This window comes from Talpa europaea (genome assembly GCF_964194135.1).
Source record: "Talpa europaea genome assembly, chromosome: 12".
Classification (NCBI taxonomy): Eukaryota; Metazoa; Chordata; class Mammalia; order Eulipotyphla; family Talpidae; genus Talpa; species Talpa europaea.
The window spans coordinates 55,834,983-55,861,792 of NC_140079.1; the positions used below are offsets into that span (position 1 = coordinate 55,834,983).

At 37.0% G+C, this 26,810-nt stretch overlaps 1 protein-coding gene across 1 annotated transcript in view; it reads right to left on the bottom strand.

The window, feature by feature from the left end:
• The window catches only part of SOAT1 (sterol O-acyltransferase 1), a gene marked incomplete at both ends in the record, with an annotated part of 50,318 nt that overhangs the window by 15,661 nt on the left and 7,847 nt on the right, over positions 1 to 26,810 (bottom strand). The window contains 2 exons of the mRNA XM_084250603.1: positions 258 to 406; positions 20,454 to 20,512. Of these exons, the coding sequence (XP_084106729.1) occupies positions 258 to 406; positions 20,454 to 20,512 (208 nt within the window). The remainder of the gene's footprint in view (positions 1 to 257; positions 407 to 20,453; positions 20,513 to 26,810) is intronic.

Here is a 26,810-nt window from a genome sequence, read left to right on the forward strand (position 1 = left end):
CATTGTTTCCATTTAAATGCAGAGTACTCCAGTACTTTACATAGTGTTGATTGGACTGTTTTATTGGTCAGATATGCATATTTGTTACAATCTACATACAGAAGGCCACCCTTCAAGAAATTAAGTAATTTGCCTAGGGTAACACAAGGCTACTAAAAAATGGTGCTAGGGTGTGAGTTTAGACATTTTACTGCAATCCACATTCTGGTCATCTATACCATAAATGTTTGCATTAAAAATTTAATTCTCATACTTACTTAGCTCTATGGTTTTTCTCTCCTTCAAGAACTGAAAAGCTTGTGAGAGCACACCCACCATTATCTAATGATGTTGATTTTTCAATGAGATTGGTCACAAAATCATCAAAGTGATTGCCAACTTCCTTCATAAAATATGGCTTCAATTCCTAGAGGTAAGTGAAAAAACATTAGGAACAAACACATACTTGTGGATTATTAACATTTTTTAAAGGGTTCCTTTAAACAGAGCTAAATTAAACGAAATCCATATTAAGTGTGTGCAAAGGAGTAAAAAGAGAAAAACAAACTTGATAGTTGACCTGCAGTTTCAGAAATGGCTACTGAAAAACAACAGAATGATTTGGGTATTGTTAAAAATCTATAGTCTGGGGCCTCCCTGGTGACACAAGGGGTTAAGCACAGCACTGTGAAGCTATTCACAGCCACTGCAACACAAGTTCGATCCCTGGCCAGGGAGGGACCCACATGGCACAGCAGGCCAGGGAGGTGACACACATGGCATTGCTCTTCTCAGCAGTATACTTCAGTCAGTCTGCTCTTCTGTTCCCCACTCTGTCTCTGGTGAGTCCTCTTACCCCCCACACATCTGACCTATATCCCAGTTCTTGTGTGCATAAATAAATAAATCTTTAAAAAAAAATCTATACCCTACTGTGCAATAATCATAGTATTCAGCTACTTCTACAAATGATGTAAAAAAAAAAAAAGAGCATAAGTGATTAAAATACGACTATTTTCTCTTCAAATTTTTATCTAGAAAACAAACGAATTTACATATCACCATTATATAAATTTAAGTCCCTTCCTTCTCAAGCAATCCCTTCATCCCCACGTTCCCTCTGTTTGTATTTTGGATCGTGTCATTTCTGTATGACACCAACATTTACATGATGTTTATTCCTACCTCTATAGCTATGTATTTATCTAATTATAATACCACACTTCATAAGGCTATTATGTACTACTCCACACTACTTTTTTTTCCACACTATTTTTACCATCTTAAAACTTACACATCCATGAATTTTGAAAAGTAGGAAGTAAACAAGTATTTATTCAGATTACAATTACTGTGGATGCTCAAATTATAAATGTGGGTATTTTTTTAATTGACAGGACTCACCTACATTAAGGAGAACAATGTATTATTTACTGATATTTCAAGGAAATGATTCTTTTTGTCTTCTAATTAAATTATTTAAGTTGAATTAAAATTATTTAATTATTTAATTAAAATGTGTGAAGTAGCATTTTTCTAGGTTTTATTATGCAAAGAGTTTGGCCAAGTTCTTTAAAAATAAAGCTTGGGGCCTCCCCTGGTGGCGCAGGCGGTTGCTATCCGCAGCCTCTGCAGCACCGGTTAGATCCCCGCCAGCCGGCAGGGTCCCACATAAGAAGCAGACCTCTCCTTCCTCGCCCGCTGCTCCCCTCGGCAGTGCATTTCATCAGTCTGCCTGTTCTGCTCCCTACTCTGTCTCTGGTGAATCCTCTCACCCTCCCGCGCATCTGGTCTGTACCCCGGTTCTTGTATAAATAAATCTTTAAAAAAAAATAAAAATAAAACTTAATATCAACATACCTAACTGAACTATATGAAGGCTTTTCAAACTGCTGTCTCTCAGAGTTCCCATATGTCTTGTAGGTCCTGGACAATGAGACTATACTAAGATCCCAGCTTTCACAAGATAGCAGATGAAGTGGAAAATACAAGATGTACCCATAAAACCAAAACATGGTAGACCACCTAAAAGGATCACCTGAACAAAACAACCATCAATGAAAGCTCAAAGAACATATAAGCACTTAAACAAAATAGTAAACAGAGCAAGCAAGGATGAGAATGCAACTGGGTGATCCCCAGAAGAAGGGGCAGTTCCAGGTTCCCTGCCCCACCCAAGGGAGGGAGAAGCTGAGCAGGGAGAAGAAGCTGGAGAAGAGACCAAACGAAGAAAGGAAGAAAGATGGAAATCAAGAAAGAGACCTGGAGGAGGCACATGGAGCAGAGAGACATGTGAAGAAACTGCGCTTGCTTCTTGGTCTTGGATTGCTTGAAACAGATGTGGGTGAGAGACCCGTGCAGAGGTTAACAATGGCAGCTTTTGTCTTGATTTTGCTCCTTTTGTCCCAGATGTGTTGGGCCCCTTCTGTCCCTTTCCTATGGGTCCCCACTAAAAGGTGCCTTAGACTTCTGGCAGGCTTTCGGGCCTCAGTGGCCCTGCTTGGCCGGGCATTTACCCACAAGGAGAGGGGTACTTTGTGTGCTTATTTTGGAGACTATAGTCCTTGTCTTGTCTTTGTTGCACACTAATTGTATTAAAAGTCCATTTCCATTAAAGGTCTTACACACTAAAGTATATCTGTCTTGATATGGTAGATGGCAGAAACTATTTAGAGCAGGCAGGCTTGGGGGTTCTGGGGTGCCCCTCTCCCTGCCCTGTAACAAGATGATTGAAAACATCTTTTTTGAGCTGGCAGTTTAGCTGAAAGCTCAAAGGATCAGTAGGACTTAATATCAAATAAAAAGTGGAAGGAGACAACGTGATGAAAAGCAGAGAGGTAGCAAAGTATTAGCCAAAACAGAAAATGTGAACAATTTAGGTTCGTTTTAAGGTCAAAATATAGAAGGTGGATGTTTCTTAGAAAAAAGAATGAAGAGCTTTCATAAACATTTTTTCATGTTAAAGTCATCTAATACAATTTTATTTAGTTCCTTTTACTTGTTTCATTTCAATCACATGCCCACCTTAATTTAGAAAATGTGTAAGTAGATCCATACCCAACCAAAAATAAAATCAAAGAAAGGTGGAACTGATCAATTGTGATTTTTTCCAATCACAAACATGTTGTCCTGGGGAAAAACACACTAAAAAGAAGAAAGAATTCTTTCATTCTAGTAAGTGCTAGATACAGTTCTGAGCACTGTTCTAGGCACTGGTTACACAACAATAAACAAAACCAAGTCCCTGTGCCCATGGAACTTCAAATTCAAGTGGGGGCAGACAGGATATATAATATGCCAAATGGTCTTATAATATGGAGAGAAATAAAACAGGGATGAAGACATGGTATTGTGTGTGTGAGGTCAGGGAAAGCCTCCCAGGTTAGATGACATTGAGCAGATTTAAAGAAGGTGAGAGGGCGAGTTAAAGGGTATCTTTAGGAAAAGTACCAGAAAGAAAGAAACATAAATATAAAAATCCCTGAGATAGAGACACCCTTGGCATGTTTGAGAAATACCAACAAAGTGGGAGGTCAGAGATGAAGCAAAAGAGTGATAAGAGTTAAGGTCAGAAAAGAAAAGGGGGTGGAGGGATGGGGACTCAACCCTATAAAATCTTAACATTCTGACCCCCAGCTCATTAATCAGTCTATTCAAATCTTACTCAATATTGAAAAAAGCTAGAAACTTAAGAGGTGGCAAAGGGAGTCAAACCATTTCTTGCAGCTTGCATTCCCAATACTAGGGAACCAGACCCCTTCCCAATTAAATACTGGGCTAAGCAGACCAGAAGCATGAAAATAAAACATCATTAATGTAACACAAATGTCAGTAAAAGCTGCTAGAATCGGGTCCTAATCCAACTCAAGTTCAACAGAGTAATCAAGTTCTTATGGCACAAGCTCTGGTGCCTTATCCACTACTTGGCTATATATTTCAAAGCACTTGTAACTTCCAGTCCTGTCATAAGAAAAACAGCAGCAATGTCGTTACTCTCACCACCTTATCAATTGTACCCTTTTCTTATCTCCCTCCTCCCACTTTTCCCCACACTCCAAACTCCTGCCTTTTCTTCTTTTCCAGCCAGTTCACAAATAAGGGTACCCCTGTTGATCCCTCCCAGCTATCCAATCTCAGGGACCAAACAGATTTTGACAACGAGTATATACTTCTATTATTCAGCTCCTATGGTGTGCAACAGGATACACAGAGTCCTGTTCTTACTGAACTCACTGTCTATGGATGAGGAAGGAAATAAATTATGAATGGTGCAGTAAATGCCATGAAGAACGTTCAGTGTGACAGTACAGAGAAAATAAAAGAAAAATCACAGGCACCTCAATGGTGTGAGGGCCAATAAAAGGCAATAACAGATGGCAAGTCTCCTTGTAACTTTCTTTCACAACCCCCACCGCTCCCCACTACCACCTATGACCCCAACATCTGACACTTCAGTCAGTGCAGAATACTTCTTCAGTATGCTGAGCCCAAAAAGCTTCCTATTTTTAATATGATTAATGCATGTCTTCTTTTCTTTGCACTAAAATTTATATGTTGGAAAAACAGTACATTCAGGAATTCATACTTGAGCCAGTAAGATACTAAGGAAAAAGATTAAAGATATCTAGTGCTAATACTAATGTAGTAAAGAGGGAAATATGAACTTTCAAGCAGGCAGAGCTGGGTTCAAACTGTGCCTCCTCCACTTAGGCATCATCTACGAAGTTACTCAACACTTATGTGCAAAACTGAGATGGATAACATCTACCTTGTTAACCTGTTGTGGGAACTTTTAAAAGCCCCAAAAACAAAACCAAACACACCCTGAAAAACTTGCACATCACAGTCCTTGAGAGAGTTATCATTCTACAGATTTGTTGCATTAACCTCTCTCCTCTTAGAGCTAATTTATGAAGGAAAAAACAACAAAGCAATGTACAATAAAAACTGAAACAAGTAAATTTTATCATTTAGTGCTACTACTCTTAAAAGATACTTTTTTTTTTAAGATTTTATTTATTTATGCATACAAGAACTGGGGTTAGGCCAGAGGTGTGGGGGGGGGGGGAGGTGAGAGGAGACAGAGTGGGGAATAGAACAGGCAAATGTACTAAAATACACCACTGAGGGGAGCAGCTGGTGGGACAGAAGAGGTCTGTTGCGCCATGTGGGTGAGCTCCTTGGCCAGGGATCAAACTCATGCTGCAGTGGCTGGCGATAGCTTTATAGTGCTGTGTCTTTAACCCCTGAGCGACTAGGGAGGCCTGATACTTTTAATTTAAATCCACTACATTCCTCTCATATATAACATTATACTAACTAGATGCCTAATGGGCATTTCTTACAGCCTTTCTCCTCTGTCTCCAAAGAATTAAAGTTAATAGAAGCTACTGCCACTGGGACACAAGGAAGAACTCTATTGTGGACACAAATTTCCTGAACTTCCTCCTGGTGAAAACACAAGAGTGACTGCTTATTGTGACCACTCCCTTTTATGAGAAAAATACAGTGCAAGAAATGTTTCACTTCTGCTTTCCTCTGACTTCTTCCATAACATGAAACTGTTGTTAACCAGAACTTTAAAATGTGATCACAATAAATCTGAATAATGTCTAATGTCAGCTGTCTGGAGTGAACTTTGAAAGTCAAAGGCTTTCTAATTTGCTTATCGCCTCATTCTCGTGTCTACTAATATTACTTCCATTGAGCCCATGGACATGATTGTCCCAACATGATGACCATGAATGGAAGGAAGGACAAACAGAAGAAAGGAGGCAGGTAGTTAACTAGAAAGAAGAAATGGAGGGTATTTAGATAATTTATTAAGCAGAATCACTAATATTTCAAAGCTCAAAGAAAAGTCCTACTTTAAAAAAGAGCTGAATCAGATAGCCTGTAAGAGTCCAGGAACAGGAAATAACCATGAAGCACATAGGTAATCAGAGATGAAGGCCCTTTAAGAATTTTTCATTTTAAGGACCACTGGCAGCCCATGATGTCTGAAGCTCAAGAGTTTGTAAATATGTTCAGACTTGCATTTTCGAAAGACTACCCTTCTAAAAAGGCTTCCAAGCAGGGGTTACTTTGGACTAAATCTTACCATGAGGAAAAAACAAGATCATTTGTGAACAATAAAAATAGCTCTTTCACAGAGGCAAGAAAAGATTAACAAGCAGGCTGAGAAAAACAAAAGTAAAAATCTTGTACTCTGAGTACTGAGTATAAAAAATTGTATCTGACTCCACATGGTCATACTGCTCCTTCATGAATTACTTGCTTCTTTGATTCACTGCCTGATTTTGCAGAGAATCTTTTACTCTTACAATGGTGTAAAACCAGAAACATGACCTTTCTGGGCAAAACAAGTAACAATGGAATAGGTAATACAGTATTTAGGTCTAACACTAAAATTGACTCCTCAGAGAGGTCTCACCTGACAATTCACTCTAAACTTACTGCATCTTATTCTTTTTCCTGATCGTACTTAATACAACTTCAAATACACATATTTCTTTTTCTTTCTTTCTTTTTTTTATTTTTGGCTTGATGCCCACTTAGCCACTACCTGACTTTAAATACCATGTTTTTTGTTTTTTTTTTTTAATGCTATCCACTGTATGTATACCCAGCACTCACCAAAGCAATTACAGTGGCAAGAATATAGGTGTTAAATAACATTTCCAAACAGCTTTTGAAATCTACCCCTGGCACCAATTCTCCTACTTGTCACTGCTGGCTTTATTCAATCTCTATTATAAATTAAGAAGTAGATAGTCACTAAATATATATATATATATAACATATATATATACATGTAAATAAAAATATATTTATATAAATATAAATATAATATATATATTCAATTCTCTTCCCCTAATTTTTTAATAAAATATATCAGGAAAGGGTCTGAAAATTTCTACTATCATTTATTGTTAGTAACAGCAGTTATTAAGTGAATGACTGCTATATGCTAAATGTGCTAGGGGCTTTTATGTATTATTTTTAGTCTTAAAACAATCTTTGGAGTAGACAATATAATTCTTATTTTACATATGGGAGACCTAAGCTTAAACAAGTAATGTGATTTGTCCATGGTCATAGAACTTATAAGCAATAGAAGTAGAATCAGAACCCAGGTTTATATAGCCTCAGAGTTGATATTACATTATAGTGCTTGCCACTATATTTTAGCTGAAATCTTATCAACATGATTAAGATCTTAACTTTAAAAAAAAGCAAGACTTTTTAAAAGGTCAGTGATGTACATATAAGCCTGAAAATAGATAATATTGGGTTGTCAGAAAAGTCATGACGCATTTTTGCTTGAAAAACATAGAACATTTCACTTGAAGACATCAATGTAGAAGAGGCTTACTACAGTTCTAATTGGTATGTTGCCATAAACTCCTCTGTATTTTAAAACAAAAACACTTGTTTAGAAGCAAGTTTGAACATAACTAAACATAATCATTAATAACAGAAGCCAAAAGCTCAAGATAAACCAACAACTAATGAATTTTTAGAGCTCTGAATTACAATCTTTCTTATTTAAAATAAAATCCTAGGCAATTTCCCAATTTAAACTGGATTATAAAAGTCATAAGATATCAACATTTTAATTTATTTCTATCAGTCTAAACTAAACGGAAACACATTTACCTTAACCTACTGGGAGAGCTACCTCATCTTAGCTATCAAGAGGGCATATTTTATTTTTTTCTTATTATCTTCACCAATCTTCTTCTCATTTTATTTTTGTCACTGTTAAATGCCAGAAAACAAGAAGTAAAAATACCTTCTGAGTAATTAAAATAACATCCATATAAATGACCACTGAATGACCATACAAATGACCATTAGAATTTTTTAAATTTTAACACTGAAAAACAAAAATAATGTATAAAAATATACACAAATATACATATATTAATTCTGATTTTGCAGGCAATATCTATGAACACATGTCGGCATGTGTCTATACAGATCTGTATATATGACTGAAAAAGAATAACAAATTATTGAGAGGAAATAAACCAAAACACATTGTCTCCAAATAGTGGGCATACAGATGGCCAATTTCCTTTTTATTGTCCCATAAATTTCCTACCATGAGCCTATACTACTTAAATCAGGGGAGAAACTATGTAAGAAAAATATTCCTTCAATTCTCAGACAATTCTACATAGTAGTACATTAAAATAAAATCATATGAAACCTTTGGCATATTTTTAATGTATTTTATCTAAGATGCCACTGATTTTTATTTGATACTATGAAAGAAAAAGGCCACCAAGTGAATCATACTACATAGCACACAATGCTTTCTTATTTTCAGAGATATTAAAGATAAAACAAATACGCACTTGGGGGTGGGGAAAAGTGAGCAGATTATCACAAGATCTTCAGCTCTAAAATTAATTTTATTAAATTAATTTTAATTAATCTTATTAAATTAATTTTATTCACACTCTAAAATTAAGCCAGCTTACACTGACATCACTTTACAGTTTTCAAAGAGCACCTTTACAATGTCTAATTTAGTTATTGTTCCTCTCTTGATTATTCAATGTTCTCAGCTAGTATAAGGAAAGAACCCACAACTTCTTCACAGTCCTAGCACTTAACATGATGCCTGATAGACAATGGAACTAAGTATATTTCTGGAACCAAATCACTGAATGTTCCCAAGAGGGCAACAAGACTAGGTATCTTTTTGCATTTTGAGATGGAATCATGAAAACAATGTACTAATCTTACCAAGGTTTGTCAAAGACTCATACCTCTGCATGTGTAAGTAAAATGGGGAAAGTAGAAAGGGTACTAGCAGAAGAATGTAGTCACACTTACATAGCAAAGACTGTAAGATCTGACCAGAAGATTAGGGGCAGGAAAGTAAAGTAGATACTTGGAGAAGACATGGTTAGTTACCAACTTATCACTCATCACCCCCTGCTTTTGTACTTGAATCCCTTATTTTTCCCTAGACACATGACAGCCTATATGAAATAAATTTTCCAGTCTCCTTTTTGGATCTATATGTAGCCACATGACTAAGTTCTTGCCAATGAGATATGGGCAGAAGTGGTTTGACAAAACCTTCCAAGAAGTCCTTAAAAGATGGCTGGTATCTATTCCTTGCCCCTCCCCCATTTTTCCCTCCCTCAGTTCTGCTCCTTAAAACTTAGATCAAAAAGCAATGGATTCATTTGGACAGAAAGAAGAATCACAACCTACCAGTGAGGAGGCTGGAAGCAATGGGAGTACTGGAGGCCCACAGAGTCATATACTAGTTCCAGACCACCTCTGGGTAATTATAGGAGGAAGAAATAAACTACTCTCTTGTTTAAAAACAAATTATTTAAGTTTATCTTGTGTTACTATTATAGCACAATTACTAATAATCAGAGGATTTCTGGACAGAAAATAATTAAAATCTCTTTAGTAGTCCTCCAATATATAAAATTGATCAAGGTTATCAAGAAACTTTTTTAGAAGAGATTATTCAAACGAGTGATGAATCATGAAGAGAAGTCTTCATTTGTAGACATGTCATTTAAGTCTTATTCATTAAGTTTGCTTATTTAATGTATAGGCAAGAGTCTAAGGCACTGGTATGAAAAACAATCCTTGAAATGCTATGTATGAAGCAAGTAAAATGTTGCAACAAATACTTATTTTTAGAAAGTAAAAATGGGAAGTAATTTTTTATACCTTCAATTTTCACACTAGATCTACTTTTCCTTCCATAAAATTGTGTTCAAGAATAAAGATTCTACAAACATTAAAAAAGATATTGCCCCTTTCCCTTCTCAACATATTCATTGCTCTCAAAAACAAAGACAGGTACCCCGTGTCTAGGCCAGGGCTGTACCTTATGACCAGATCCCTTTATTAAATCCAGTTCTCTCTCCCATAAATCTAAAACTCTGAACTTAAAAAGAGTGACAGGAAACCTTAATTGAAATATTCAGATATATCTGAACTCTTGCTGCTAAAATCTTCACCCTTTCGCAAGCTGAGACTTCAAGTCCTCTCATTCCATGAGACAGCTGATATCTTTCAAATAGTTTCTTAAATGCTTAAATGAGACAAAGTAGGTTTCTGTCATTTGCAACCAAAAGAAAACTTAAAACAATGTTAAAACAGTTGTTTATTCATTAACACAAGTTGTTTAGGACTAATCATTTGCATCTCCTTTGTACTGTTTGAAGATCTTTTAAATCTTGTTACTGACACCATTCTAAGAATTTCAAAAGGTCATGACTCAGGGTTGCACAATGTCCTAAGACCCCACTAGTACCAGATACTTTTTAATGAAGTACTTAAAATTTTTATGACAGCATTTTAAACTCAGAGGTGACCTTAAAAGGCTTAAGTTGAACCTACTTATTTCAACCCACTTAATGTCATCTCCTCCCTCACTCCTCTTCCTTTCAGACTAAAGAGCTTGATCACTACTGGACACACTTCTTCAGTCTAAGACTAAAAACTGTTATTTATCTGAAATTCAAACTAGGCATATCATATTTTATCTGATAGCTGTAGTTTTCATAGAGCTGAAAGAACTGTCCAACAGGATTTTATAAACTATCCATTCCTTTTACAACAAGAGTGAGTTAGGAGCAAAAGTTCAAATTAGCTACATAAGTATATGATGCTTAGTAAAGCCCATAACAGGACCTCTAAATAGAGTTCCCTTCTTTTCTCTCCCCTTGTATGTTCATTCTAGAATACTAAAATACTACATTAACTTCTTGTCTGGTCTCATGGTCTCTAAAAACTCTATAAATTATCTTCAACTTTGATATCAGAATAAAATCCTCAATATATATCACCTTCAAAAAATTTTCAGTTAATAAGCAACGGTAAGATGGTCAATCTCAAAAGACATTAAATTGACAATTAAAATATCCTTAAGTCCCCCAAAAGAATTTGGTAAATTCATTCAGAACAAAGCACTGTATAATGAGGACAAACTAGACACTAGGTATAAACTTAGTTCTTAGGATTATAAAGTGGGAAGGACAGCATTTCAAGCAGGGGTATCTAGAAAACTGTAGAAGCAGCAGCTTTTCCACTAGAATTTGAAGAATGTACAGGTATTTTAACTGGTGAAATAGGGAGTTAAAAAATTGCAAGTAGAAAGAGTTTCGTGAACAAGGGAAAAAGTTTTACAAGCCAGCCCCAAGTTTTCAACTGTATTTTTCAATTGCACCCCAACAGGGATACAAATCCTAAAATACACATTAAGTTTCCTATCTCCACAACTCTGTTCAAGCCATGCCCTCTTTCAACAAGAGTGACCAAATCTTGTACAGCATTGCAACCCTCATATTGCTTGTACAATATAGAACAAATACTAGCCAAACCAATGTCTTCCTTTCCCTAAGCTTCCTTTCCCATCATTCATTCCTCTCACTTTTCTTCAAATTCTCCTAACTGACCAAACTAAAGAATGCAATAATTCTATCCACTGATTAACAAAGAGGATAAACAGAACCTTCTCTGAAAATAAAAGTTTCAACTTAGAGGGGCGGAGCAACATGGCGGCGAGGAGACGCTGCGAGTAAGATCTCCCATTAAAAAAAGTTAATAGGGAGGAAAAGCGGCAGGTCCCAGTGAGAACTGGGACACGGAAGAAAAACGGGTGACTCCAGCAAACTACCCGAAGAATAAAGTGGCCATAAAAGAGGACCAGAAGGGAGGGAAGCGCAGAACCCTGCTCCCCTCCCCCGCCCACAGAGGCGGCACTCTCCGACCGACCGGCAGAGAGGAGGAAAACAACAAACCAAAATGGCCAACAAGAACAAACGACGCAGCAAGCGGGTCTGTGAGTTGAAAGGAACTATTGCAGCCACCACACCCTGTGAACGGGAGCTGAGGCAGACCCTGCAGGATTCGCCGAGGCGGTGAGCGAACGGCTCCGGGCGCCATTAGAGAAGAACAAAGGCCCCGGGAGACGAGCACACAGCCCGGGCTGCCAGTAAGCTTGTGCGGAAAAGCTGCGCGCTCCGCGCGCTTGAAAAGCAAGTGCAGATTGCAGCTGCCCAGGTCCCCTCGCCTGCGACCTAGGCTTGCGGGGAGACGACCTAGGCTTGCGGGGAGACGCGCGGAGGTCCTCACTGAGGTGAAGGTTCCTCCCTGAGTAAGCAGGAACCAGGCGCCCAGGCACGGGAGCAGGGTGCAAAAGGCGCCATTCCCGCGCCACTGAACTGGGCTACAGCCCGCGTCCTGGAACTGAGGGCTTTGAACTGAGACCCGGGGCACGAAAATTCGGGGCGTGGGTTCTCCACGACGGTGGGGCACAAGGCAGACACAGCACCCCAAAGCTGTTGAGGTGTACCCTACCATTCCCGCTCTGTTCCCTGTCCCACGGGGTGGGGGGAGGCGAAAAACAGCCCCCCAAGGACAATAGGAGAGATCTCTGGCGCCACCTAGCGACCAGGAAAAAAAGTCACTAACACCCCATAGAACAGGAAATTTCTTAAGACTGCTTGAAAAGGGCAGAAGGCTTCTGGAGGACCCAGTGGCTAGCCGGGAAGTTAGCCCACGCCAGGCCCCTTCCGACCAGCAGTCTGAGCCCACAGAGGGAGCAGGCACCCACATCCGGGGCAGACCGGGTGCGCAGAAGAGTGTGCCTGAAACCGGAGGCACAGGGACTGCATCCCGCTTCGCCATTTGAGAACAGGGACATTTCTTCAGTAAAAACTGCCTAAAACCAGCAAAAAGCTCCCCCAGAAGACAGAGATGGCTCTTGGAAGAGCCAAAGGGGAGCGGAGAAGTTCACCCAAGATGCCAGTCAGTCCGAGCAACACAGTGTCCCAACGCATACGACAAATTGGAAAACAGACAGTAGGGAGTAGAAGAACCACACACAACCTAACAACTCCTCAGGAAAGAAGCACACCACAAAAAGAAAACCACTCCCCAGATTGCAACGACAGCAACTTGGAAGAACTTCTGAGCCTTCCAGAAAGAGAATTTAAAATTGCCATGATTAAAAAAGTGATAGATCAGAAGAAGGAAATTGAGTCCCTAAAGAGGGAAGTAAAAGAAATGCAGGAGATCAAAGAATTAATGGAGGAACTAAAGAACTCCGGGAAAAGCAAGGAAAGCAGAATAGATGAAATGGAAGAACGAATAAGTTCTCTTGAAGACACAGAAATAAAAAGAACCAAAACAGAAAAGAAAAGGGAAGTACGAAGGAAAAAGAATGAAGAAAGACTTCGGGAACTATCTGACTCCATGAGGAAAGGAAATATAAGAGTTATAGGAATTCCAGAAGGAGAGGAGAGAGATGTAGGAACAGAGAAAATATTCCAGGAGATAATTGAAGAGAACTTCCCAAATGCGAAGAAGGAGCTGAAAATTGATATACAAGAAGCAAGAAGAACACCAAACTTCCACGACGAAAGGAAAAACACAGCAAGACACATAATAGTAAAGCTCCCAAGAATCCAGGACAAGGAAAAAATAATGAAGCTGACAAGAGGGAAGAAACAGATAACATTCAAAGGAAAACCAATCAGGCTGACATCAGACTTCTCTGAAGAAACACTATGGGCAAGGAGAGAGTGGAGGGACATAGTCAACAGACTCCAAGAAAACAGATGCCAACCAAGAATACTCTATCCCACAAAGCTCTCTTTCCTCCATGAAGAAAGAATATGGACCCTCCCAGACAAAGAGAAACTCCGGAATTTCATTACGAATAAACCCCCACTCCAAAAAATACTACAAGGAATCCTAAAGCCAGAACCTCAGAGGGACGAATAACAACGAAAGAAGACCAAAAAAAAAAAGTTATTAAAAGAATAAATAAAATCAAAGGAAAGACAAACATAATGGCAAATACAGATGCTAACATATCAATATTAACTCTAAATGTAAATGGACTAAACTCTTCAATAAAAAGACACAGAGTTGCAGCCTGGATTCAGAAACAAAACCCAACCTTTTGCTGTCTCCAGGAAACAAATTTAGCTACAAAAGATAAAAATAGGCTCAAAGTCAAAGGATGGAAAACAATCCTACAAGCAAATGGGCCAAAAAAGAAAGCAGGAACAGCTATACTTATATCAGATAAAACAGACTTCAAACTCAAAAAAATAAAAAGAGATCCCAATGGTCACTACATTATGATTAAGGGGACAATACTTCAAGAAGAAATAACACTCATTAACATATACTCACCAAACGAAAGAGCACCAAAATATATCAGACAACTGTTGTCCTCTCTGAAAACAGACATCAGAGAAAACACATACGTAGTGGGAGACTTCAATACACCACTATCAACAATGGATAGATCAACAAGACAAAAAATAAGTAAAGAAACTAAAGCTCTAAATAAGGACCTAGAGCATTTGGGCTTAACAGACATCTATAGAACACTAAACCCAAAAAAAATGGAGTACACATTTTTCTCAAGCGCACACGGATCATTCTCCAGGATCGATCACATACTGGGGCACAAGACAAACATCAACAGATACACCAAGATTGAAATCATACCAACCATCTTTTCTGACCACGAAGGCATCAAACTAGAAATAAATCATAAAAAGAAGGCAAGGAACTATCCTACCTCATGGAGATTAAAAGCCACACTACTGGAAGACCACTGGACTAACGAGGAGATCAAAGAAGAAATTAAAAAATTCTTTGAATTGAATGACAAGGAGGACACCAATATCCTAAATGTATGGGATGCCGCAAAAGCAGTAATAAGAGGAAAATATATAGCAATAGAAGCTCACATCAAAAAACAAGAAAGAACTCAAATAAACAACCTAATCTCGAAGCTCAAAGATCTAGAAAAAGAACAACAAAAAAACCCCAAAACCAGTAGAAGAAAAGAAATAATAAAAACCAAAGCAGAAATAAATGAAATTGAAACTAAAAAAACAATCCAAAAGATCAATGAAACCAAGAGCTGGTTCTTTGAAAAAATAAATAAAATAGACAAACCCCTAGCCAGGCTCACAAAGGAAAAAAGGGAGAAAGCACAAATACACAGGATCATAAATGAAAGAGGAGAAATCACAACGGACACAGCAGAAATCAAAAGAATAATCAGTAACTACTATGAACAGTTATATGGAAACAAGTTCAACAATCTAGAGGAGATGGACAAATTCCTACAACTCTACAATCACCCAAAGCTAGATAAAGAAGAAATAGAACACCTAAACAGACCAATTACAATGAGCGAAATTGAAATGGTAATCAAAAACCTCCCCAAAAACAAAAGCCCAGGACCTGATGGATTTACAAATGAATTCTACCAAACATTCAGAGACGAATTAGTGCCTATCCTTCACAAACTCTTCCAAAAAATTGAGAAGGAAGGGACAATACCAAACACGTTCTATGAATCCAATATTACACTAATACCAAAACCGAATAAGGACAACACAAAAAAGGAAAACTATAGGCCAATCTCCCTAATGAACACTGATGCAAAAATCCTCAATAAAATTTTAGCTATCAGAATCCAACAATGTATCCATAAGATAATTCACCACGACCAAGTTGGATTCATTCCAGGGGCACAAGGATGGTTTAACATCCGAAAATCAATCAACGTTATCCAACACATCAACAAAAAGAAATATAAAAACCATATGATAATATCAATAGATGCTGAGAAAGCTTTCGACAAAGTGCAACACCCATTCATGATAAAAGCCCTTGAAATTCTTGGGATACAAGGAACGTACCTCAACATCATAAAGGCCATCTATGACAAGCCAACAGCCAGTATCATTCTCAATGGTGAAAAGCTGAAAGCAATTCCATTAAGATCTGGAACAAGACAAGGATGACCACTCTCACCACTGCTTTTCAATATAATACTGGAAGTCCTAGCCAGAGCAATAAGACAAGAGAAAGACATCCAAGGAATCCAAATAGGAAAAGAAGAAGTCAAACTATCACTATTTGCAGATGATATGATAATATACATAGAGAACCCCAAAATCTCCACAGAAAAACTAATTCAACTCATCAATCAATTCAGTAAAGTGGCAGGATACAAAATCAACACGCAAAAGTCAGTAGCCTTCCTATACACAAACAATAAATCTGAAGAAGAAGAAATCAAAAAAACCACCCCTTTTATTATCGAAACAAAAAAAATCAAATATTTGGGAATAAATCTAACAAAAGAGGTAAAGGACCTATACAAAGAAAACTATAAAACACTGTTAAAAGAAATAGAAGAAGACACAAAGAAATGGAAAGACATCCCCTGCTCATGGATTGGAAGAATAAACATTATTAAAATGGCCATCCTACCAAAAGCAATATACAGATTCAATGCTATTCCAATCAAAATCTCAATGGCATTCTTCAAAGAAATAGAACAATTATTGATGAAATTCATATGGAATCACCAAAAAACCCGAACAGCCAAAGCTCTACTGAAAAAAAAAGAAGGAAATGGAGGCATCACACTCCCAGACTTCAAACTATACTACAAAGCCATAATCATCAAAACTGCATGGTATTGGAACAAGAACAGACATACAGACCAATGGAATCGAATAGAAAATCCAGAAATAAACCCACAGATTTATGGTCAACTAATCTTTGACAAAGGAGCAAAGACTATGCATTGGAGCAAAGAAAGTTTGTTCAATAAATGGTGCTGGGAGAACTGGGTCGCTACATGCAAAAGAATGAAGCTTGACCACTACCTCACACCATACACAAAAATCAACTCAAAATGGATTAAAGAACTAGACATAAGACCTGAAACCATAAAATACATAGAAGGAAATATAGGCGAAATACTACGTGATTTGCACATCAAAGACATCTTTACAGACACATCACCCAAAGCAGTGATAGTGAAGACAAAGATAAACAGCTGGGACTACATCAAATTAAAGAGCTTCTGCACAGCAAAAGAGACAATAACAAAAACAAAGAGAAACCCCACCAACTGGGAGAACATTTTTGCACCCAACACTAATGATAAAGGACTGATCACAAAAATCTGCAAAGAGCTGATGAGACTCAGCAACAACAAAGAAAATAATCCAGTCAAAAAATGGGCAGAAGAGCTAAAAAGAAACTTCTCTGAAGAGGAAATGCAAATGGCCAACAGACATATGAAAATATGTTCAACATCACTTGTCATCAGGGAAATGCAAATCAAAACTACCATGAGATACCATCTCACACCAGTGAGAATGGCACATATTAAAAAAACTAGCAACAACAAATGTTGGCGAGGGTGTGAAGAAAAAGGAACTCTTCTGCACTGTTGGTGGGAGTGCAAACTGGTCCAACCACTATGGAGAGCTGTGTGGAGATTTCTGGACCTACTAAACATAGAGCTTCCATATGATCCAGCAATTCCACTCCTAGGTATTTACCCAAAGGACACAGAAACATCAATTCCAAAGAGCACCTGCACCCCTATGTTTATAGCAGCACTGTTTACAATAGCTAAGCTTTGGAAACAACCCAAATGCCCAAAAATAGATGACTGGATCAAGAAGATGTGGTACATATATACCATGGAATATTACTCAGCGTTCAAAAAAGATAAACACATGCAATTTGCAGCAACATGGATGGCGCTGGAAGGGATCATGCTCAGCGAAATAAGCCAAAAAGAAAAAGAAAAATACCGGATGGTCTCACTCATAGCAGGAATCTAGAAAACTTAAATAAGGGACCAGGAAAATGAATATAAGAAAGTGAAAATCAAAATCAACAAAAAACTATGAACCAGAGACACTTTTTGGGGGGTGAGGGGCGGGAGGGGAAGGATTGGGGTCAGAATGGGGCGTTTGCATTGTATGGGGGAATATAAAAATAAAATTTATTATTTAAAAAAAAAAAAAAGAAAGTCTGAGTAGGTTGGATCTATGCATAGTCATTTTATGGTTGAACAAAATTTTATGTTCGTCTACAACAATCCAAGAGAGACTGGATCTTTTTCTAAGAGCTATCTCATGCTTCATTAATTTTAAGGCTACCTTCAACTGCATAGATCATGGTTACTTAAGAATTCTTATACCATAAAGATATATAAAATTTCTGTTGGACTCAGGCATTTGATTCTAGTCCAAAAATCATAGGGACTGGTTTCTGAAACAAGGATTGACTGATGGAAAATTAAACAACTTCAGGGATGAGGTGATCTTACTAGCAAAAAAAAAATATATATATATATATTGAGCATATTACTCATCAGAAATTGTTTCCTCCTGGAGTAAAAATAATAAAATGGGATTTTGGTAATAACATTTGCAACTTTGAGAAAATCAGAAGTCAAAATTTGGGCTACCACCAAATGTTTAATGATCAAAGAACTCTCTAACCTTCCATGTAGAGACCTTGGGGAGGAAAAAAATAAGGAAAATTTACTTCATATGGAGATTTTCAGTTTTAGAATCTTAGACTTTAATGGAGTCTGGATTTCACCAGTTCTTCAGTCACCCCATTAGAAGATCATCCAACATGCCTTGTATGGTTGTTTCAGTCATGTCTTCACTCAACCTCTGCTTTGATGTCCCAGTATTTCCCCTGTTGGGCACATCTAGTTGCTGGAATCACTTATTTAGAGGTGAAATTCCTTCCTAAAATGCTCATTAATTGTTCCCAGATTTGTGTCTGAATAGGAGAGAACATTTGTCCCTTTTGTTTATAGATGGTCTTTTATATAATAAATCACAATAACATAAAGGAAAAAAAAAAGTTTCAACTTAAATCCTTGAAACAAACCCCCCCATATCACTCCTCCTTGTCCTATACCTCTATTTCCCATTCCCTTCTGTGTTTGTAATTCTGCATAGAAAAGGGTTCCCCCTCCCCTCTTCCAATAGCAATGAAGATATAGCAGGACAGATCTTCCTTTTCACCTATTTTAAACTTGCCCTCACATAATAAGGATTGGATAGAACATAATAAGGATTTGTGTTCTTGCTGGGAAGGGGAGAAGGAGCAAAAGAGGAATAGAAGTGGAGTAAGAAAAGGAATGGGATATAAACTAGGAGTCCTGACTGTCTAGTGGGATAACAAGTGTCATAAGTAATTTAATAAGTCATCAAAATAAAAAAATATTTATTTTCAATACTAAATTTGCAATAGGTCCTTAAAGATGGCACAAGTGCCTACAAATTAATTATTTTTCTTTTCTAGCTAAAATTGTAAACTATCTCTCAGATTAAATAAAACCTAATAATCAAGTCTTTAAACACTTAGAGCAAATCATTAATTGAAAAAGACACATTCACCATGAATGACCTTGATCACTGCAATTTTAAAGCTATACATATAACCTAAGAGAATTAGGAAAAATAAACAAAAAAAAAATTCAATATACTGTTAACTAGAAGCCTGCACTCACAGTTTCAAGAATAGTAACTATATCTTTTGAAGACCATCTTATAAAGCAATACAGTAAGTGGTTACATTTTAGAAGTCACAAATTCCTACAGGATGAATTGGGAGTGAATGGTAGGTTTATCTTAGTGTTAAATAAACAGGTCCTTGCACAAATTTCCAGTGATAGCAATATCCCTGGGCTCAAAAAGTGCCATATCTCCAAGAAATTAGATGAAAATGACAACCGTATGTCCTAGACAGGAAGATAACAAAAATACTAGTTTTGATAATCAAAGTCAATAAAAATACTCTCACATATCCTATCTTGTAAAATATGATTACAAAAATAATCTAAGTTTAAATTTAATCATATAAATGGATATACTTGGGGCCTCCCTGGTGGCACAAGGGGTTAAGCTTCAGCACTATGAAGTAGTCTGCAGCTACTGCAGCATGAGTTCAACCCCTGGCCAGGGAGGTGACCCACATGGCATAGCAGACCTCTCCTGACTCACCCGCTGCTCCCCTCAGCAGTGTGTTTCAGTCAATCTGCCTGTTCCATTCCCCACTTTGTCTCTGGTGAATCCTCTCACCCCCCACACCTCTGGCGGTACCCCAGATCTTATATGCATAAATAACATCTTTAACAAAAATAAATGGAAGGCCACCCCTGGCGGCGCAGCAGTTGAGCGCTGGTCTGCGAGGCTACCCGCAGCCTCTGCAGTGCCGGTTCGTTCCCCAGCCACCGGCAAGGGTCCCACAAAAATAAATAAATAAATAAATAAGTAGATATGCTCACACACATGTAACTATTAATAAACAAAAACAAAGCTATTTCATCTACATAATTGGCTGTTTATATATTTAAACTGGCCAGTAAATTTTGGATGTGATCTCATTGGGATAAGGTGGGGCTACTTTGGATTGAGACCATCTTACTTTCAGGCACACACAATATTTGATGCTAATTTTTTAAAAAAATTGTTCCTTGTGCTGTAGAATTTCCCAAGGTGGTACTGCTGAATTCTGACTTGTAGAACTCTTTTCCCTGCTTGAAGTGGTCCCACGTTTTTAAGCAATTTAGTATTTAGAACTCTACATTTTTGTTTCTGGGACAGTGAATAACTTACCTCTGCCTCTGCTGTCAATTTTCTCTTCTTTGCTAGCAACTGTTTCATGTCAATGTGACCTAAGGAAAGGGAAAATGATGGATAGAGTTAAACTGATGGATAGTCTTCTACCAGTTAAACCATGTAGTAGAAGAACTAGGAAAAAAGGATGATTAAGTAAACTACAGTACAAACACAAAACATGACACAGCTATTAAAAATGAAGCATAAGGGCCTCCCCGGTGGTGCAGTCTCAGCACTACGAAGCAATCCGCAGCCACTGCAGCATGAGTTCGATCTGCCCAGGGAGCTGACCCACATGGCCCAGCAGACCAATCCTGTCTGCCTGCTGCTCCCCTCAGCAGTGTGTTTCAATCTGCCTGTTCTGCTCCCCACTCTGTCTCTGGTGAATCCTCTCACCACCCCCACCCCTGGCCTACATCCCAGTTCTTGCATGGACAAATAAATAAATCTTTAAAAAAACAGAAATAAAAATGAAGCATAAGCAATACAAATGAAGGAAATTTATACATAAAAAAAGCTAAGTAGAAAAACAAAACTACTGTAAATACAATATTACTATATGATGCTGTAGGATTAACAATATAGGAAATTAGATTCCCTGAATGGCTCCAACAACCAGGACTACTAATATGCACAAGTAACATTAGAAAAATCAGAGACTTCACCCAAAAATAATTTTTTTAACTTTTTTTTTGTTGCAAAGTACACCATCAAGAAAGTAAAAAAGAGAACCCATGATATGAGAACAAACATTTGCAAATCTGATCTGAAATTTATATGGAAATCCAGAATATATAAAGGATTTTTACTGCTCAATAACAAAAGGACAAATATTCCAATTTAAACATAAGCAAAATTATCTGAATAAACTTTTCTTAAAAAAAGACGCAAACGGTCAATAGCCACTTGAAAAGATGTCCAACATACTGGTCATCAGGAAAATTAAAATCAAAAGCAAAATTAAATATCACTTCACACCCACTTGGATATAATCAAAAGTGTGTGGATACAATCAAAAGCACATGCCAAGTATTGCCCACTGAATACACTGAACTTACACGCTATGATACGTACCTCAATAAAGCTAAAAAAAAAAAAAAGCAAGAATTGTACCTGCAATAAACTGAGAAAAGTGTCATTTCAGAAATTAGGTGTGACAACATTTCTGTAGGCAATTAGATGAGTGTTTATAAACACTTATAACCGTGATGTTTATAAGACTAGTACCCACTTGGTGCGAATACAAGTCTTTTAAGTGTGGGAAAAAGAAAAAAGTAACGTCCTGATGAAGAAATTAAACCCTCCTTTTCCACTGCTCATGGAAATGAAAAATGATACAGTACTTTGAAAAACAGTCTGGAAGTTCTTCAAAAGGTTAAATATAGAACTGCTATACGATCTAGAAATCCACTCCTAGGTATATACACAAAAGAAATAAAAACATATCTACCCAAAACCTTGTACAAGAATGTTTTGTGGCAACATTATCATAACAACGCAGTCAGAACTCTGTAATTCATCAACCGGTAAACAGATTAATAAAATGTGGTCTATGTATACAAGAAAATATCATTCAGCAATAACAGGAGACAAACACAAATACATGCTACAATATAGGTAAAAATTGGCTCCAGGATCCCCAAACACCAAAGTTCCTTACATAAAATGGTGTAATATTTGCATATAACTCACACATATCCTCCCATATACTTTAAATCACTTCTAAGTTACTTATAATACCTAACACAATGTAAGTATTACATACATAGATGTTTGTACTGTATTGATTAGGAAATAATGACAACAGGGAAAGTCTGTATATCAGTATAGATGCAACTTTTGCAGGTCTAACTACATCATACCATTTTCCATTTGCAGTTGGCTAAACTTGCAAATGCAGTATACCAACTTGTATTATCAGCTATCTGCTTTCTCCAATTTCAGATGCATTAAGAAAATGGACCCACCATAACTGATGCTGTCAAGTCTCAACCAGAATTGCAATAAAAAATGAAATCTTTGTGTTTATTGCTTAATGCATTTCTTTAACATTCTTCACAAGCATAGCACCAAATATTTTCCACCTTCTTCAAGTCCCAGTTCTACTAAGCAGCCTTCAATTGTTTACTGTGAGTATCAACTCTTTATTAATATATATTTTTAAAGATTTATTTTACTTATTTATGCATACAGGAACTGGGATAGAGGGCAGAGGTACAGGGGGTGAGAGGTTTCACCAGAGACAGAGTGGGGAGCAAAATACATGGACCTACTGAAATACACTATTGAGGGTAGCAGCAGGCAAGACAGGAGAGGTCTGCTGTGCCATGTGGGTTAGCTCACTGGCTGGGGATTGAACTCATGCCACTGTGGCTGGCAATAGAGTAATAGCACGGCACCTTTAACCCCTGTGCCACCGGGGAGACCCAGTATCAACTCTTTAAATGTCTTAATTTTCACTATCTTTACCCTCTTCTTCATTTTCCTGTGTCAGAGAAAGGGATAGCTCAGTTTTTTTAAGACCAACCCTTAACTATTTCCTTGATCCTTCTCATGTCCTCTGATAAAACTCTTCAAAGTATTCTCAATACACTGAGTCATTAATATAATCATGCACCACATAACAGTGTTTCCATCAATGAGGGACCAGATATACAATGGTGACCCTATATGTAGCCTAAATGTATAGCAGGTTATATCATCTAGATTTGTAGAAGTACACTCTGAAGTTCACACAAGGATGAAATCTGCTAACATAGCATTTCTCATAATGTATGCCTGCTGGTAAGTGACTATATTGCCCACATTTGCATCCAGAGTCAACCTATTCCTTAAGAATTGTTTCTGAAATTACAATGTGGATGTATCAGTGTTACTAAAAATTAATCTGTGGTTCTACCAACAACTGTCAAATATTACATAATTATTTACTGTTTTAGAAACAAATATATAACTGAACATCAAGCCTATGACTTTGTAGAATTTGCTGCCTAAGATGAAGACTTTTTTAAAGTGAGATTTTTTACAAATTATATAACAATTATAGTACAGATAATTACAATTAACTCAAATTTCAGAAATACTTTAAAACAAACAGCCTTTTCCAGTGACCCTCAAACACCCTTCATGACCCAACCATGTTATTTTTTCCCTTTAAATATAAAATTCATTCCTAATTTATTCCCAAACCATTTCTGTGACTGTGGTCTCCAAATCTTTAAATCCTCAAGCTTGATAATCTTGCTGTAAATTTCAACATTTATTTATCATACATCATCTCAATTATTCTTTATAACAGCCCAGTGAATAAGGAAGATAAAAAAACTTAAGACTCAAATTAAACATCTTGCCCACAGTCACCTGGTCAGGAAGTAACTGAGCCAGAAATAAAATCCATTTTCTGATCCCTACTTATACAACATGCAGCATAAAAAATGAAAAATAAATAAGAAAGTCTACTTTTAAGTGACTAAATTTGTAAAGATGACTAAGAAGTACTAAGGAGTGACTAATACCATTTTTTCAAGTTTCAGTTCTTTTAACAAACATTTTCTTTGTCTCCCTGTGGCAAGTACAAAATTAGCTAATGTGTAGGCAATACAAAAACAGGTTTCTACTGCTTAGAAGTTCAAACTCACTTTAAAACCTTGATTATTTTCCTAAAAACTTACATTGACCATGTTTTACATTCCAGCTTTGCCTTGCTCTCCACAAAGTGTTATCAGTAACCTAAAAGAACCACTTAAAGGTCTACTTTAAGCTATGGAAACAACCCAAATGCCCAAAAATAGATGACTGAATCAAGAAGATGTGGTACATATGCACAATGGAATATTACTCAGCAATCAAAAAAGATAAACACATGTAGTTTGCAGCAACATGGATGGAGCTAGAAGGGATCATGCTCAGTGAAATAAGTCAGAAAGAAAAAGAAAAATACCGGATGGTCTCACTCATAGCAGAAATTTAGAAAACCTAAATAATAAGAGAGACCAGGAAAAAGACTAATCAATGCAAAGTAAAAATAAAATCAAAAAGCAACTATAAACCAGAGACACACTAAGGGGGGCAGAGGGGAGGGGAAAGGAAGGATGAGTCAAAATAAGGTGGGGGGGAGTGCAATTGTATGGGGATTATAACCAAAATGAAAATGCATACATTGTGCAAAGATGAAAAAAGATGTAAGAATTATATAAAAATATTTTAATAAAAAAAAGATCTACTTTATGTCCACAGAATTGTTGGGTTTAAGAATATTCCTTGAAAGAATCAATCATTTATCAATCTTCAAAGTAAAAAGAAAGATAGCTTATATCCATTTATCACTTTATATATTGCTCCCCTGACATCAAAAACCTTCCAAAATTCTCTACTACTCACATTTACACTATTGTAGAGAAAAGAAATCTGAACTAGAAATGAAAATCAGTATATAAATAGTCATAGAAGAGGAGACTTAGTAGTAATATTCAAACAACTGGTAGTCAGTTTGAAAAACTATAAAATTAAGATCACTAAACTCACTTATTCAAAATAAATATGAGATGAATCAAATGTTTGAGTAAACCATGAAAGTTAAAAAATTCATTGCTTTCCTTTCTCATAATCTTGGATGATTTCTAAGCATGACAGGAAGCCTAAAAGCAATAAAATATTTGCTTACATAAAAAAGTTCCCCACCTCACAATTTACGAAAACATATTTGGGCTACATACAACTGTTTTTCACCCAACAAATTCACAAAAGCTTAAAAAGATTAGTAAGACATATTGGCAAGAATGTGGGGAAAACCCCATAAAATGGTAGTGTAAACTAGAACACATTTAAAAGAAAATTTAGTGATCTACAATTTTTAAAGGAGTCTTTGATCCAGCAATTTCATTTTTAAGAATGTATCCTACAAGTACACTAACACAAGTAAGCAATAACACTGTTGTTTTTTTTTAAAGATTTATTTAGTTATGCATACAAGAACTGGGGTATGGGCCAGAGGCACAGGGATAGGGGGTGGCGGTGAGAGGATTCACCAGAGACAGAGTGCATAACAGCACAGGCAGACTGACTGAAACACACTGCCGAGGGGAGCAGTGGGTGAGACAGGAGAGGTCTGCCTCACCATGTGGGTTGCTCCCTGGCAGGCCAGGGATGGAACTCCGTTGTAGAGGCTTCGGACTGTTTCATAGTGTGGTGCTTAACCCCTTGCACAACCAGGGAGGCACAGTAATAACACTGTTTTAAGTATGTTCTTGGCAGTACTGTTTATAATATGAAATATTTAGGAAATAGCCTAAATGTCCACCAATAAGGGATGAGTTAAATAAATTACTAAGTTAAATAAATTACTATAAATAAATTACTAGGATATAAGCTATCTACCTTTTATCTGTGCAAAAGAATTACTAGACAGATAATTAAGAATTACACTTGCATAGACTGAATAAAAAGAAATAAAGGATTTACTAGGCTTACAAAATGTAAATCCCAAGATAGGATTCCATTTATAGAAAAAAGAGGTGAGAGATAATTACTATTCATGAATTTCTACAAAGTCTGAATTTTTTGCAGGGAGTATACAATGCTTTAATTTTAAAAGTTTATAAGCATGTTTCAGCAATTTGGTTTTTTGATGAAACCAAACTATCCAGTATTTCTTGAACTAGGAGTAAAGACAGAGGAAATGATATCAAACTATTTAGACTGAGGAAAATAGATTAAGATCTTTAAAGATATAAAATGGATATTCTACAAAAAAGTGGATATACCAATCACATTTGGTCTAAACTTTTTTTTTTTAAGATTTATTTATGCACGCATATAAAGAACCAGGGTACAGGCCAGATGTGCAGGAGGGTGAGAGGATTCACCAGAGACAGAGCAGGGAGCAGAACAGGCAGACTGACTGAAATACACTGCTGAGGGGAGCAGCAGACAAGACAAAAGAGGTCTGCCGCGCCATGTGGATATCTCCCCTGCTGGCCAGGATCAAAGCTGTGCTGCAGAGGCTGCAGACAGCTTCACAATGTTGAAGGTGTTGCGCTCAACCACCTACACCACCAGGGAGCCCAGTTGAAACTTTCTTAAGTTACAAACATATTTCTATACTATAATCAAAGTAATCCAAGAGCTATATTATTCAACAAGAGTTAACTTTGGCTTATTTTTCTACCATTATGCCTGTATCAACAAAGCAGGTTGCCCATGTATACAATAAACAGACTAGCCTTTTAGAATAAGAGACAATTCTGGTAGAAATAACAGAGGATTTCATGTAGACTATGATTCTCAGTTCACATAGTACATAGTAGGGAAATACAGCTATGTTAAGAACTGGGGAGGTAAGAGTTGGCAGCACAA